General features: G+C 45.9%; 1 protein-coding gene across 1 annotated transcript in view; it reads left to right on the top strand.

Annotated features, from left to right (window-relative positions):
• The window catches only part of ramp1 (receptor activity modifying protein 1), a gene marked incomplete at its 3' end in the record, with an annotated part of 73,986 nt that extends 58,232 nt beyond the window's left edge, over positions 1–15,754 (top strand). The window contains exon 3 of the mRNA XM_083638533.1: positions 15,499–15,754. Within this exon, the coding sequence (XP_083494659.1) occupies positions 15,499–15,754 (256 nt within the window). The remainder of the gene's footprint in view (positions 1–15,498) is intronic.
• Between the last annotated feature and the right edge of the window lie 633 nt (positions 15,755–16,387).

Below are 16,387 nucleotides of genomic sequence, written 5' to 3' on the forward strand. Positions count from 1 at the left end.
ATGAAGTGTACTCTTTGTCAGGGTATATTCACCCTAGTTTCTCCCTCCCTATGAAGTGTACTCTTTGTCAGGGCATATTCACCCTAGTTTCTCCCTCCCTATGAAGTGTACTCTTTGTCAGGGCATATTCACCCTAGTTTCTCCCTCCCTATGAAGTGTAGTCTTTGTCAGGGCATATTCACCCTAGTTTCTCCCTCCCTATGAAGTGTACTCTTTGTCAGGGCATATTCACCCTAGTTTCTCCCTCCCTATGAAGTGTACTCTTTGTCAGGGCATATTCACCCTAGTTTCTCCCTCCCTATGAAGTGTACTCTTTGTCAGGGCATATTCACCCTAGTTTCTCCCTCCCTATGAAGTGTACTCTTTGTCAGGGCATATTCACCCTAGTTTCTCCCTCCCTATGAAGTGTACTCTTTGTCAGGGCATATTCACCCTAGTTTCTCCCTCCCTATGAAGTGTACTCTTTGTCAGGGCATATTCACCCTAGTTTCCCTCTCCCTATGAAGTGTACTCTTTGTCAGGGCATATTCACCCTAGTTTCTCCCTCCCTATGAAGTGTACTCTTTGTCAGGGCATATTCACCATAGTTTCTCCCTCCCTATGAAGTGTACTCTCCCTCCCTATGAAGTGTACTAGTATACTAGGGGGCACGGTGGCTCAGTGGTAGAGCTGTCGCCTCACAGTCAGAAGGTCCTGAGTTCGATTCTCGCCTGGGACACTGTGGGCGCTGTGGTTGTGTTCCCCCCCATATCTTCAGTGCCTACTGCCCAGGTGGGGTATCTCGTCGTAAGGGCCTTTCTCTCTGTGTGGAGTTTGCATGTTCTCCCCGTGCTCCCCCAGGGGGTTCCTCCGTATATAACCCCCCCACTAAAAACATGCAGAAGATCAGATCGTCATCGTCATCCGACCAGTGACGACAACATCCGAAGTTGGTCCCCGGGCGCTGTACGAGAAAGCGACCACTGCTCCTGGCCTGCCCCCCGGAGGAAAGGACATGCCTGGATGGGTTAAATGCAGAGGACACTTTTCACCGGCCACCGTCAGTCAGCATGAGTGTGTTGTGGCCGCATGCATGTGTTGTGGTGTTCATGTGACAATAAAAGACGGGGCTTGTCCCGTTACGAGAGAGTTTTTTACTCTTTGTCAGGGCATATTCACCCTAGTTTCTCCCTCCCTATGAAGTGTACTCTTTTTCAGGGCATATTCACCCTAGTTTCTCCCTCCCTATGAAGTGTACTCTTTGTCAGGGCATATTCACCCTAGTTTCTCCCTCCCTATGAAGTGTACTCTTTGTCAGGGCATATTCACCCTAGTTTCTCCCTCCCTATGAAGTGTACTCTTTGTCAGGGCATATTCACCCTAGTTTCCCTCTCCCTATGAAGTGTACTCTTTGTCAGGGTATATTCACCCTAGTTTCCCTCTCCCTATGAAGTGTACTCTTTGTCAGGGCATATTCACCCTAGTTTCTCCCTCCCTATGAAGTGTACTCTTTGTCAGGGCATATTCACCCTAGTTTCTCCCTCCCTATGAAGTGTACTCTTTGTCAGGGCATATTCACCCTAGTTTTTCAAGCAAAATACACAGTTGGCATCAGCGAAGGGGTTGAACTTTGGACTGAGGTATTTAGTACATGATCAAAAAACGTATATTTTTATAATGGCAGCACTAATTTGCATAGTAGCATGCCACAGATACATGTGGCCACTTCAGGAATAGTTTTATTATGATCCTTGACCCTCAAAACATGGGTCTAGACACCTTATTTGTTCAGTTATCTGCAATATTGGCTGAGATAGTGAAAATATACTTTTTGGTGATGGCGGCACTAATTTGCATAAAAATGATATGTCGGACATTTTCACAACTTTTTAACATATAGTCAGGTTCCCAATGTTCTGATTTCAACCTTCGTTCAAAATTTTTGGAGAGTTTGTAAACTATACATTTTTGGAAAGCTTAGAGTGTGACGGAACCCAAAACCAATGTTGCCATTTTTTTCAAAGTCTCTATGGTCGCCATCTTGGCCTTTCAAAATGGCGACCACCGAAATTAAACGCCTGCACTGGAAACCCCTATATGGCCCAGCAATGTTATTTCCTATAATCTTTTATGACTGAAATGTCATCTATAGGCCTAGTGGATGAAATTAAAAGTGGTTTCTAAAAGTTGCATCTTGAGCAATTTGAGTAATTAGCATAATGAGCTAATTAATCGCCAAATCGCAAAAATTTTGCTTCAAGTTAACCTAGAAAGGCGATCTTCTATCCAAGAGTCCAAGTCCATGTTTGTCATGTCCAGAAATGCATCTATTACCATAGTGCAGACATGCAACATTTCCTAATTTGCATGATTTGCATAAGGTATGTAAAAATTAGGTCACAATTAGGAAATGGCTAGATCTTTCACTTTTAGTCATCTTAGAATGATGATCTTTCTTTGATATTGGGTCACCATATACTGATACGCTTGGACAAGACTGCCACGGTGGCGTATATCAATCGCCAGGGCGGTGTCCGGTCGCAGGCCTTGAACGAACTAGCGACGGACATCCACGAGTGGGCTCGTGTTCACCTGCTATCCCTGTCGGCGGCCCACATTCGGGGCCACCTCAACCTGGGCGCAGACTTGTTGTCGCGGGGCAACCTGCACAACTCTGAATGGGTTCTCCACCCACAGGTGGTGGAACAAATTTGGGCCAAGTTCGGTCGAGCCGGCGTCGATCTCTTCGCATCGCGGCACGCACACCATTGCCCCCAGTGGTTCTGTCCTCGGGGACGACCCACCGTTGGGCCACTGCCGCACGTCTGGCCGGGGGAGGCCCTCTACACGTTCCCCCCAATCCCCCTGATCCCACAGGTGCTAGCCAGGGTGAGGCAGCAGGGCCTGCAGCTCATTCTGGTAGCCCCACATTGGCCGTCGCAGATCTGGTTCGCGGACCTGATTGCTCTGGCGCAGGAGGCTCCGTGGCTATTGCCACGTCGAGTGGACCTACTGTCGCAGGCGGGCGGGGAGATTCTGCACCCTTCCCCACACAAGTGGAAGTTGGCAGCTTGGTTCCTGAAGGGGAACGGTTGTTAGCCCAGGGCCTACCGATGAACGTGGTACAGACCATACAGAGCGCTAGAGCTAGCTCCACTCGTGCACAGTATACTCACAAGTGGCAGTCCTTCGCGCGCTGGTGTGCGGAAAAGGACCTGGATCCAGTGTATTATGGCATACAGTGCATTCTCTGCTTCCTCCAAGGCCTGTACGAAGCGGGCAAGTCGCCACAGTCCCTCAAAGTATACTTGGCCGCAATCTCTGCCTGCCACATGGAGACTGAGGGCAAGACAGTGGGAAGCCTGTCTTTGGTTTCTCGCTTTATGAAGGGCGTCCGCAAGCTTCGCCCCCATACGAGGAGCGTCTTCCCTAAATGGGACTTGGTTATGGTGTTGGAGGGTCTCTCGGGCCCTCCCTTCGAACCGATTGACACAATCAGTCTGAAACACCTTTCGCTGAAGACGGCATTGCTGCTAGCTTTGTCTTCCGGAAAGAGTTGGTGACTTGATTGCCCTGTTGGTGCAACAGTCATGCATGGTGTTCTCTGATGATGAGCGCAGGGTCACGCTTCGCCCCAACCCCGCTTACCAGCCCAAGAACATTAGGGCCGGGTTCAGGTCTATGACCATAGATCTGGTAGCGTTTAACCCTCCTTACTCGGATCCAATGGAGGAGAGGAGACTCCAGGCGCTTCCCTGACGCGCGCATTGCGCACTTCTAACCAGCTCTTGGTATGCCATGGAGCTCAGGCTTTAGGTAAGCCTCTGTCCAAGGAGCGCTTGTCGCATTGGATAGTTGAGGCCACTAACCTACTCTGCCGTTGGGAAGATTCCACCGGAGGGCATTAAAGCTCACTCTATGCGGGGTGTTGCTTCATCTTGGGCGCGATTGCGCGGTGTATCGGTAGAGGACATGTGTGCTGCGGCATCATGGTCAACCCACGACACCTTCGTGAGGTATTATAGCTTGGACGTGGTAGGCACAACGTTCGCTCACACCGTCTTATCTTCTTCCCGTGCTCTATGCCATGACGGCCCTTTTTCGTCCGAAGGTCGCACCGCGGTGCTTCGTTGCAGCAAGGACGGTTGTAGGTAGCATTAGTGAGACCTCGAGCTGAAGCGAAGTAAAACGTAGGGGTTGTGCAACAACCCAGGTTTTACGAGTGAAAGCGAGAGCTCTCACTATCCAGCCTTGCTGTCCGGGTATATACTTGGCTCAATGTTGAATGCTTGGAGTGGGGTTCCCTGCCTGTTTGCCGCTACAAAATGGCTGACGGTCGCATCCAATCACAGACAGGGTTCGGCCAGGTGATGCCTTCAGGAGCGGCTGCGGTGTTCCAGGTCACCGTCACGTCACCTGGGTGGTTCGAAAGGTTAACTTTTATGGAATAAAAGGTAAGAGCATTCAAGTCTGTGCACTATGCGTGCTAAAGTACGGAAGCTTTCAGATGACTCCAGAGTAATGGAGGAACAACAGAAATGCTTGGCTAGGTTTGTGTGTGCTGCCTACTGCCCAAAAGGAAGAAACATTAAGAAACATTCCAGAGCTGCATTGGCACATGTTCTGCAAGTATATGGCAGAGAGTTAAAGGCTACCACCTACAGAGGGTGCCTTGAAAAAGCACATTGATAGGGTACATGTGCAAGCTCATGTTTGGGGACAGGCAAGCGTTGAGCAGCAAGTACCTTTAAATCCTCTGAAAAATGGCTACTTCAAGGCTGATAAAGGCCAGTTAAGACCCACTACCACTGATGTACTACCAGCTCCTGAGTCCAACATTGAAATGGTGAGATGCCGCTGCAAAGGAGATTGTTCAACACAAAGATGCTCCTGTAGGAAGAGAAACTTACAATGCACTGACCTTGCCTTTGCAGTACACAATGTGAGAACGATGAGGACTCAAGATCTGAAAACCGGGATTCAGATGGCAGTGATGCTGAAGATCTTGAATTAGATGGGTTTTTAACTAACAGAAGTTAGTTATAATTGCAAATGATGAATTGCAATATGCCTTGATGTACAGAGATCTTTGTTACAATCCATTTGTTATGGATGCTTGAATTCAAATTATAAATATATTTACTTTATATTATATCCAATTGATTTTCCTTCCCTTTTTCCTTAAAGTGTTTTGAACATTTGTCGTTTTTAAAATCCAAAATGGAATTGACTAAAGCCAAAATATAGATGTCCATTTCAGCCTAATCATATAATTTATGCTAATTGTGCTAATGAACAAAGGTTGCATGATTTAGTTATGGCAAGACATTAATTTCTAGACATCAAAACATAGACTTAGACTCTAAGATAATCGTTCTAAGTTGCCCAAAACAGAAGATTTCCTGATTGTTACCTTTTTTTAACCAAATTTATACTAATTATGCTAATTAGGAAAGGTTGCATGACTGCACTATGGTAATAGATGAATTCCTGCACATAACAAACATGGAGTTAGACTCTTAGATCATCTTTCTAAGTTAACTGGAAGCAAAGTTATAGCCATTTTCCAGTTTTCGGCAATTAATTGGCTCATTATGCAAATTACTCAAATTTCTCAACATGCAACTCTTAGCAACCAAGTTCAATTTCATCCACTAGGCCTATAGATGACATTCCATTCATAAAAGCTCATAGGAAACTACATTGCTGGGTCATTTTGGGATTTCCAGTGCAGGTGTTTCATTTTGGTGGTCGCCATTTTGAAAGGCCAAGATGGCCACCATAGTGACTTTGAAAAAAATGGCAACATTGGTTTTGGGTTTCGTCACACTCTAAGCTTTCCAAAAATGTATAGTTTACAAACTCTCCAAAATTTTTGAACGAAAATACATAAGGACCTGGACTAATAGCTCATCATTTTTTACACACTTTTTCCAATCTAGAAATGCTGATTAGAAGTATATGTCCGGGGGGTGCATGATACCCCCTCCTTCCTAGACTATCAGTCTTGCAGGAAGAGATATCTGCTGACTTTTTGTCTATTTTTCCAATCGCCTAAACCAGAGCTTTTCAAAGTGGGAGGCGGGCCTACCCAGGGAGGTTCCAAGCAGTTTCAGGGGAGGCTCAGTGAAGGGAAGTGAAAAAAAATTACATTAGTTATTACATTAGTTATCAGAAGGAGATCACATAGAATAGCCTAAATGTGTGATTTGGTTAAAGAGATACGATATTTGTGGAAGTTTACTGTTTTATCCCACTTTCCCAGTCAGAAACGAATAAATGCCTTCAGACAGACCTTTTTCATGTATTTTGGCATAGTCTGAAGTATGTCAAACAGCAATATCAGCCTATCTTACAGTCTGAAGTATGTCAAACAGTAATATCAGCCTATCTTGGCATAATTGTTGAGTGTCTATGGGATCAAATAACATAATCATGATGCTAAAGGCATCCAGGAATTGGGGCACCTTTTTCCAAGCTTTGTCTGGGGGGAGGCCCACAGTCTCAGACTTTGAAAACTCCTGGCCTAAACAAGAGTATCATATGTCATTAGAATGAACTAACCATCCAGCCTTAACGTTGCTTTCTGGATAATGTATAGCTGCCTATGATTATTTTAGGCTGCTTTCTCACTGGGAACGATTGCTTTGTTCCGTTCTGTTCCGCACTCGGCAACGATTTATCGTCGGAGTTTAGTTTAGTTTAAGTGGATCCTGTCACGGTTCCCCATTGCGCACCTGGCCGCAGAACGGAACGGAACGCAACGTTCACACTCGTCAAATGTTCCGAAACTGGGGTCAATTTGGGGACAAGTATGCTCGGGAACGGTACCGGGGCGCCAGTGAGAAAGCACCCTAAGATAATGCTTTTCACACTACACTTAGCCAGGGTTAAGAGAGCTGTTAGCCCAGGGCTAAGAAAGCTTTCACACTTGCACAATCCTGGCCCACTCCAAAGTGGGTTAACCCTGACTTCAGCCCCGGCTAGCTGGCCCTGCTCTGGAGCAGGGTTATACCTGACTTTTCGGGGATAACCCTGACTTTCCATGTAAACACAGCAGGGCTAAAAGTTGCCAGTGTGAAACAGGGCCAAGGAAACAATGTGTGTGTGAAAAGGGCTATCTTAGCCCTACTCTTAGCCCAGGGCTTAGATACAGTAGCCCCGGGCTAAGAGCATGTAGTGTGAAAAGCCCTATAGTGTTTTAGTGCCAAACCTCCCTCAGATATTGGCAAGGTGCCAATGGACCAAACTGCAAAAAGTTGGGTTTAGTCCTTTATAGTCAGCTTGTTGTCAGGAGAACACATAAATCCAAAGACAGACATCATGTTTGTAATTCACGATAATTTAGGCCAGTTTCTCTCACTTCATCCTAGTCTCTGTTCACTGTTAAAAATAGCTCTGGCTCTTGGATTTACAGGAGTTTCTGCTTGTATGGTTGTTGGAGGATATTTCAGGCAGTCAGTGGGTGGCGCCCTGCGTAATCATGATTTAGCGCTCCCTTTGTGAGCGAACTCAACATCAGGTTACGTGCGAGTTCCCTCTCCAGGACCTCTGTGATTAAATGGATGATTAGTTGGTGATTAGAAATGGACTGGCAAGTGTTTTTACAGCTTTCATGTCTGGATAACATCCAACATTAGCTTCCTTGTCGTTGTCTGCTTGCCACTGTTACACAATGGATTTTTACAGTCATACAGTAGCAATAGGAGAATCAGCCATACGTTAGATTGAGGTTGGAGCTGACAGTTTCATCATCCTCTCCTCTCTGCCATTCAGTACTAAGCTGGAAAATACAGTGAAAAATATAAATAAAATACAACTCCTCTGCCTCTTTTGAAATATATTTGTTCAAAGTGGCAGTGAAGTAGAGACCCTTGTGCTTTACAGAAAAGGTATTCTAATAATGAATCTTATTGTTGAGGGTATCTTGGAAGTAGTGTTATACTGTAATAGCCCTGCTGTTCTTACAGCTGTTAGAGTAACATACATCCAGAAGTGTGTCTCTGCTGAACCCATGTTCCTGTGTGTGTGTGTGTGTGTGTGTGTGTGTGTGTGTGTGTGTGTGTGTGTGTGTGTGTGTGTGTGTGTGTGTGTGTGTGTGTGTGTGTGTGTGTGCGTGCGTGCGTGTGCGTGTGCGTGCGTGTGTGTGTGCGTGAGTTGACCGAGATGACTGCTTGTGGTCTGGCATGGTGACATGCTTGTGGTCTGGCATGGTGACATGTTTGTGGTCTGGCATGGTGACATGCTTGTGGTCTGGCATGGTGACATGTTTGTGGTCTGGCATGGTGACATGCTTGTGGTCTGGCATGGTGACATGCTTGTGGTCTGGCATGGTGACATGCTTGCTTGTGGTCTGGCATGGTGACATGCTTGCTTGTGGTCTGGCATGGTGACATGCTTGCTTGTGGTCTGGCATGGTGACATGCTTGTGGTCTGGCATGGTGACATGCTTGCTTGTGGTCTGGCATGGTGACATGCTTGTGGTCTGGCATGGTGACATGCTTGTGGTCTGGCATGGTGACATGCTTGTGGTCTGGCATGGTGACATGCTTGTGGTCTGGCATGGTGACATGCTTGTGGTCTGGCATGGTGACATGCTTGCTTGTGGTCTGGCATGGTGACATGCTTGCTTGTGGTCTGGCATGGTGACATGCTTGCTTGTGGTCTGGCATGGTGACATGCTTGTGGTCTGGCATGTGTGACATGCTTGTGGTCTGGCATGGTGACATGCTTGTGGTCTGGCATGGTGACATGCTTGTGGTCTGGCATGGTGACATGCTTGCTTGTGGTCTGGCATGGTGACATGCTTGCTTGTGGTGGTCTGGCATGGTGACATGCTTGTGGTCTGGCATGGTGACATGCTTGTGGTCTGGCATGGTGACATGCTTGTTTGTGGTCTGGCATGGTGACATGCTTGTGGTCTGGCATGGTGACATGCTTGCTTGTGGTCTGGCATGGTGACATGCTTGCTTGTGGTCTGGCATGGTGACATGCTTGCTTGTGGTCTGGCATGGTGACATGCTTGTGGTCTGGCATGGTGACATGCTTGTGGTCTGGCATGGTGACATGCTTGCTTGTGGTCTGGCATGGTGACATGCTTGCTTGTGGTCTGGCATGGTGACATGCTTGCTTGTGGTCTGGCATGGTGACATGCTTGTGGTCTGGCATGGTGACATGCTTGTGGTCTGGCATGGTGACATGCTTGCTTGTGGTCTGGCATGGTGACATGCTTGCTTGTGGTCTGGCATGGTGACATGCTTGTGGTCTGGCATGGTGACAACAGCGGTTTCTCAGTTGAAAAAATGCTAATCAGCGCCACAGGCAGGACTAACAGCATTGTTAAGCTGTTGTCAAGCGTTGTCAAGCTGTCCGCCGGAACCAAGGAGGACCAGCAACAACAATGGCGAGCGCTTTAGAAAAGATAGACGCTGCTATTGAGGCTGTTCCAAATCTATTAAAAGTACCAATTAGGGCTACGCTTCAACTTAAAATGATGTTAGATTGAGGTAGATGCGTTGGGCTCTAGTGATTGGTGAGGGAAAATCAAATCCCCCTCCCCCATAGAAATCGCTTAGAGTGGAGGCAATAGAGAGCCGCAGGGATGACGTATTTTTGTAGTCGGAACGCGGAAGTCCCGGACTTCCTGGTTCTTCACTGTTTTCGTCTATGGGATTTTTAAATGGGTTTTGCTTCTAATAAGGTCTCTGGGCAATACAAGCTTAATCAAATGCGAACCAGTGTTCAGTAGGATAATCTTCACACATGAGGACCACTTTCATGAGTTTTGAAGCGTAAATGCGAGCCCTAGAAGTAAAAGGCTCGAGCTAAGCTAATCCAGAACTTCACACAGTGTCGCATAGGCTTCCCCGTCACATCACCACCCAACCTGGAGTGTTGTTGATGTGTGCGCTGCTGTGCACTGATTACCCCGGGCTGAACCAGGTGAGGGAAAGAGAATTTCTGTCTTCGTCCTTTGAAGTGATGACGTTATTGACGTATAATATCCCCGTCGACTCAACAGTGTAGTCTCATTTAGCCATTTGCTAGCTAGTCGACCTTTTAACGGCACGTAAAAGCTTAAAAACTCATGAAAGTGGTCCTCATGTGTGAAGATTATCCTACTGAACACTGGTTCGCATTTGATTAAGCTTGCATTGCCCAGAGACCTTATTAGAAGCATCGTGCCAAAAACCCATTCAAAAATCCCATAGACGAAAACAGTGAAGAACCAGGAGTGTTAGCATCGATGATTTCCGGACTCGTTCCTGCGGCTCTCTATGCCAGACTGAAGAAGGAAATGAAGTGTAACGAGTTGACAATTCAGTCTATCAGGCAAAGAGACTTCATGGGAAAAGGCAAATGTGCTGATTCCCTGCCTTTCCTCATGAAGTATTTGAGTCATACAAATGTAATTCATACAAAGCTGTATTGCTTATTATTATAGGGGGACGGCTGTAGCTCAGGAGGTAGAGCGGGTCGTCCACTAATCGCTTTGGGTAAAGGAGGTCGGTGGTTCGATTCCCGGCTCCTCCAGTCTGCATGTCCTTGGGCAAGATACTGAACCCCAAATTGCTCCCGTTGGTGTGCCAGCACCCTGCGTGGTAACTTGCCGCCATCGGTGTATGAATGGGTGAATGTACCTACTGACTGTAAAGCGCTTTGGATAAAAGCGCTATATAAATGCAGGCCATTTACCATTATATAGTAATTTGTCATCATATAATTGAGAGGATATATTAACCAATCAGTGTCACTGAAATATAGAAAAGTAACACATTTACCAACCAACAATGCTGTCAAAGCTCAAACTAGATGTGCTACACTCAAAAATATCAACTTGAGTTGTTTAAGTAGATATTAGATTAGATATTTTTGTTCAGTTACTCATAAAATGTAGATAGACACAATCATCAGACCGTGGTGGAACAAGTACAGATTGTACAGTGAAGCAGCTTTAAAGAGCATGGTGCAGGTTGGAGACCACATTGCATGTGGAACGGGTATATATCAATGGGATTTGGGGGATTTCGTTTTATCACACATAGCTGCATTTAGCTGCACTTAGACTAGTTTTTGTAACCAGCAGGGGGCACTGTTCCATTTTATGGAACTCCCTGCAGTGATGTCACAGGGACGCAAACAGTCACATTTTTCAGCCCAAAATAGGAGGATTTCTGAATGGTTTTATGTCTGCCCTCCCTGGTATCTGTCACCTTTTTTCACTCTCCATGACTTTGCTTCCCTGTGTCAGAAAGTTCTCCTCTTGTGATGTCACTCTGTTGTTATGTCACACGCCCATTTATAGAATGCCAACTTTTCCTCCATATTTATACCCTGGGGGCCTGTGATTTTATTTTATTTTTGTCTTTTTGGGGTATTTTCCTTGTAATCATGAGCGCAAAATGTTAAATCAGAATTTTTAAGCGGTGCAACCGCTTCTATAAGTGACTTTGTGTGTATGAGCATGAGATGTTTCACTGTTTGCACTGTTTAGACAAGAACAATATCAGCACATGTGCATGATGTCCCTTCCGGCAGGCATGAGAAAGCCCTGCAGAAACATCGGAGATGGTTTCCATGTGTCCAGGAGCAACTGACAGGAGAACAAACATTTATACATTTAGTTTTATTTATGTCCACATATCAACAATGATCACAGGACATACATACACAACATGGATACAAGGCAATGACGTGGTCTCTCTTTATACACATCGTAAAAGGCACATACCGAACACAGAAATGTTTACACACAAAGGTCTCATCACACGCGCGCACACACACACATGTGCGCGCACACAGACACACACCCACACACTGTACAGAGTAGCCTAATTAAAACGTATATACACATTTATAAACACATCTTGAACTCAGCACATACAATTAGCAGTCATACACACACACAACAAACTCTCCATCTGTTGATTTGTGAAAGAGAGAAAAAGAGAAACAACTCTAATTTAAACTGTGTGTGTGTGTGTGTGTGTGTGTGTGTGTGTGTGTGTGTGTGTGTGTGTGTGTGTGTGTGTGTGTGTGTGTGTGTGTGTGTGTGTGTGTGAGCAGAAACAGCCCAGGCCACTGTGCTAGAGGGTAGCCATTCACAGTTAATAGACCCTGCACATATTTATATGCAGTGGATTATCTCTCTCTCACACAAACACACTTTCACATCAGTCACACACTAGTGCATGTGCACAAACTCAGACCCACACAAGTGCATGTGCACAAACTCAGACGCACACAAGTGCATGTGCACAAACTCAGATGCACACAAGTGCATGTGCACAAACTCAGACGCACACAAGTGCATGTGCACAAACTCAGACGCACACAAGTGCATGTGCACAAACTCAGTCGCACACAAGTGCATGTGCACAAACTCAGACGCACACAAGTGCATGTGCACAAACTCAGACGCACACAAGTGCATGTGCACAAACTCAGATGCACACATGTGCATGTGCACAAACTCAGTCGCACACAAGTGCATGTGCACAAACTCAGATGCACACAAGTGCATGTGCACAAACTCAGACGCACACAAGTGCATGTGCACAAACTCAGACGCACACAAGTGCATGTGCACAAACTCAGTCGCACACAAGTGCATGTGCACAAACTCAGACGCACACAAGTGCATGTGCACAAACTCAGACGCACACAAGTGCATGTGCACAAACTCAGACGCACACAAGTGCATGTGCACAAACTCAGTCGCACACAAGTGCATGTGCACAAACTCAGATGCACACAAGTGCATGTGCACAAACTCAGACGCACACAAGTGCATGTGCACAAACTCAGACGCACACAAGTGCATGTGCACAAAGTCAGACGCACACAAGTGCATGTGCACAAAGTCAGATGCACACAAGTGCATGTGCACAAACTCAGACGCACACAAGTGCATGTGCACAAACTCAGATGCACACAAGTGCATGTGCACAAACTCAGACGCACACAAGTGCATGTGCACAAACTCAGACGCACACAAGTGCATGTGCACAAACTCAGTCGCACACAAGTGCATGTGCACAAACTCAGACGCACACAAGTGCATGTGCACAAACTCAGACGCACACAAGTGCATGTGCACAAACTCAGATGCACACATGTGCACGTGCACAAACTCAGTCGCACACAAGTGCATGTGCACAAACTCAGACGCACACAAGTGCATGTGCACAAACTCAGACGCACACAAGTGCATGTGCACAAACTCAGACGCACACAAGTGCATGTGCACAAACTCAGTCGCACACAAGTGCATGTGCACAAACTCAGACACACACAAGTGCATGTGCACAAACTCAGACGCACACAAGTGCATGTGCACAAACTCAGATGCACACATGTGCATGTGCACAAACTCAGTCGCACACAAGTGCATGTGCACAAACTCAGATGCACACAAGTGCATGTGCACAAACTCAGACGCACACAAGTGCATGTGCACAAACTCAGACGCACACAAGTGCATGTGCACAAACTCAGTCGCACACAAGTGCATGTGCACAAACTCAGACGCACACAAGTGCATGTGCACAAACTCAGACGCACACAAGTGCATGTGCACAAACTCAGACGCACACAAGTGCATGTGCACAAACTCAGTCGCACACAAGTGCATGTGCACAAACTCAGATGCACACAAGTGCATGTGCACAAACTCAGACGCACACAAGTGCATGTGCACAAACTCAGACGCACACAAGTGCATGTGCACAAAGTCAGACGCACACAAGTGCATGTGCACAAAGTCAGATGCACACAAGTGCATGTGCACAAACTCAGATGCACACAAGTGCATGTGCACAAACTCAGATGCACACAAGTGCATGTGCACAAACTCAGACGCACACAAGTGCATGTGCACAAACTCAGACGCACACAAGTGCATGTGCACAAAGTCAGATGCTTGATCGCTCCCACAGGAAAAAGCCACGCAGGAATCAGAATAACGGGGGGAGAGAGAGAGAGAGAGAAATGAAAGGGGAAACATTTTGTCTGATGTGGAGTTAGTGACAGCTTGGTCTGTGTTTGGACTGCTTAGGTTTCCTAGGGAGGCATTTCTCTCCCTTGCCTCTCTGTACTGCCACAGATGTCAAACTGACAGAAAAAGAACTGAATCGCAACTGGAAGTTCAAACCAGGGAAAGGTGTTTTTTAGGGTGACGGCCTCATGTACTCAAAATGAGAGTGAAAGTTGAGGTGATATCATCATGAGAAGATGAGCAATGATACTTTGTCATGCATAGGAATTGAGAACTGGAATGAATCACTGAATCATTGACGATCATTATAGATATGTATCTCTGTGTTATGAAAATGGTGCATCTTTAATCTCCAATTAATTATCTTCTTCGCTGCTGCATGACCCAATTTTCTCCCAGGGATCTCATTCTTATCCAATTTCCTTGCACTCTATAATGAACAGAAAAATATTGTTTGCTGCCGGCACAATTGGTCATCAGATTTGCCCCAAAATGTACCTTATCTGTTAGTCATCGCCATCCTTTCTTCCCTTGTTATCTGTTGCCGCAGAGAAATGAGCGATGAAAAAGATAAGTGACAAGAACAAAAAGAACTTAAAAATGTAGGTCGACCTGAATTTATTCATGGACTCTTATTTGAAGGATTTGCAGCCTGTTCAGAGCTTATGACTACGATCCAAAATGGCAGGAATCCATTTTGTTTTTTTGACAGAAGGTTCAAATGAGGGGAATTAGTTTTTAAATAAGAGAGAGATGATACTTGACATACAAATCAAATGGAAGAGGGAGATACATACGATTTCTGTATGTACTGTAGTCAGGTTCCCAAAATGGGTCACAAGCTTGACTTCAAGGATTTCTTCTGCAGTTTTTAAGCCATACGGATGGATGGGTGCTCTTTCGAAATGTGCTTCAAGCTCCTTTGAGCCAGACGGCAGGTCCTTGGTGCTTTCTTCTGTTGACTTACCACTATGAATACCACAGCCATATATATGTAAGGTACAATGATTTCAAGTGCTTCTATCTGTCTATCGAGTGATCTATTGAGAATTAGAGAGATCACACAGGCAGACAGAAAGGTAAAAAGAGAAAGAGGGGGTCCGTTTTCGGGTGTATTTAATTTCTAAAAGTAGAATTTGTGGTTACAATTAGCTAAAAAGGACAGAGCCAGCTTTAGTCGGAGAGCACACATCATCGTCTTAAGTAGCTGAGGAGCACAATGTGAATAAATAAAACAGAATGAATCAATAAAACCTCACACTGGGAAAACATGCTCCAGTGACCTGAGAAAAAAAAAGAAAAAAAGAAAGAAAACATTAAAATTGTCAAAATTGAAGTTGCAAGGTTTTTACATGACAGCAATAAATGAATGTTGTCTTTTATGTTTCTGGATGAAGATTATTGTATTTGTGTCTTTGGATATGAACATTATCATCAATATCAGACACAAATTTGCGAGTTACACATTCATTCATTCATTAAATAAATTATCATACTTTTTCCTGTGTGTCTCCCACATGCAGACCCTATGGCGAGCTGACCAACTGCACCTACCTGGTGGCACTGAAGATGGACTGCTACTGGCCCAACCGGCTGGTGGACGAGTTCTTCATCCAAGTCCACAAGCACTACTTCCACGACTGCTCACTGTCCGGCCGACTCCTCAGGGACCCCCCCAACCGCATCCTGGGGCCCTTCATCGTGGTCCCCATCCTGGTCACCCTCCTCATGACCGCCCTGGTGGTGTGGAGGAGCAAGCGCAGCGAGGGGATCATTTAGTGTGTGTGTGGGGGGATAGATGGGGGGGGGGGGGGGGGGGGGGGTTGGAGAGGAGTCATGCAGGGGGGAATGGAAGTGAAGAGATTGTCTCGTCAAAGTCAAGTGGTGGGAGGTGTGCGGAACACGAGGAGAACAGCAGACAGATGGGAAGTAACTAAGTAGAAATACTTCATTACTGTACTTAAATAGGGTTTTCAGGTATATGTACTTTACTCAGAAATGAAACATTGTAATTCTTAAATTAAATGTAGTATAGACAGTGTGTGGGAGTCTCTGTGCATGTCCCATCACTGAGGTTGTACCATATTCACCTTCAGTGACGAAAGGCACAATGATTTATCTGTTTTCCTGAGTCTGCTCTTAGGGGCCGGGGTTTCAGGGCCAGAATGACCATATGGATCTTCAAGAGGAGCTGGAGGAAATACACTTAAAACCTGACCCTAGATCAGTGATGATCACAGCTCATCTACACACTTCCTTGCCAGCCCCCATCAAATGACAACACCAACAACCTGACTACTTAAAAGCAAGTATTTGGTTTACAGGGCAAAGAGGAGCTAAACTGCTCACCTGAACATGCTGTGGACCAGGATTGTGGCTGGTGGAGATACATACACATCACAGGAACTGCTT

This window comes from Poromitra crassiceps (assembly GCF_964638095.1).
Source record: "Poromitra crassiceps genome assembly, chromosome: 6".
In the NCBI taxonomy this organism is placed as follows: Eukaryota; Metazoa; Chordata; class Actinopteri; order Beryciformes; family Melamphaidae; genus Poromitra; species Poromitra crassiceps.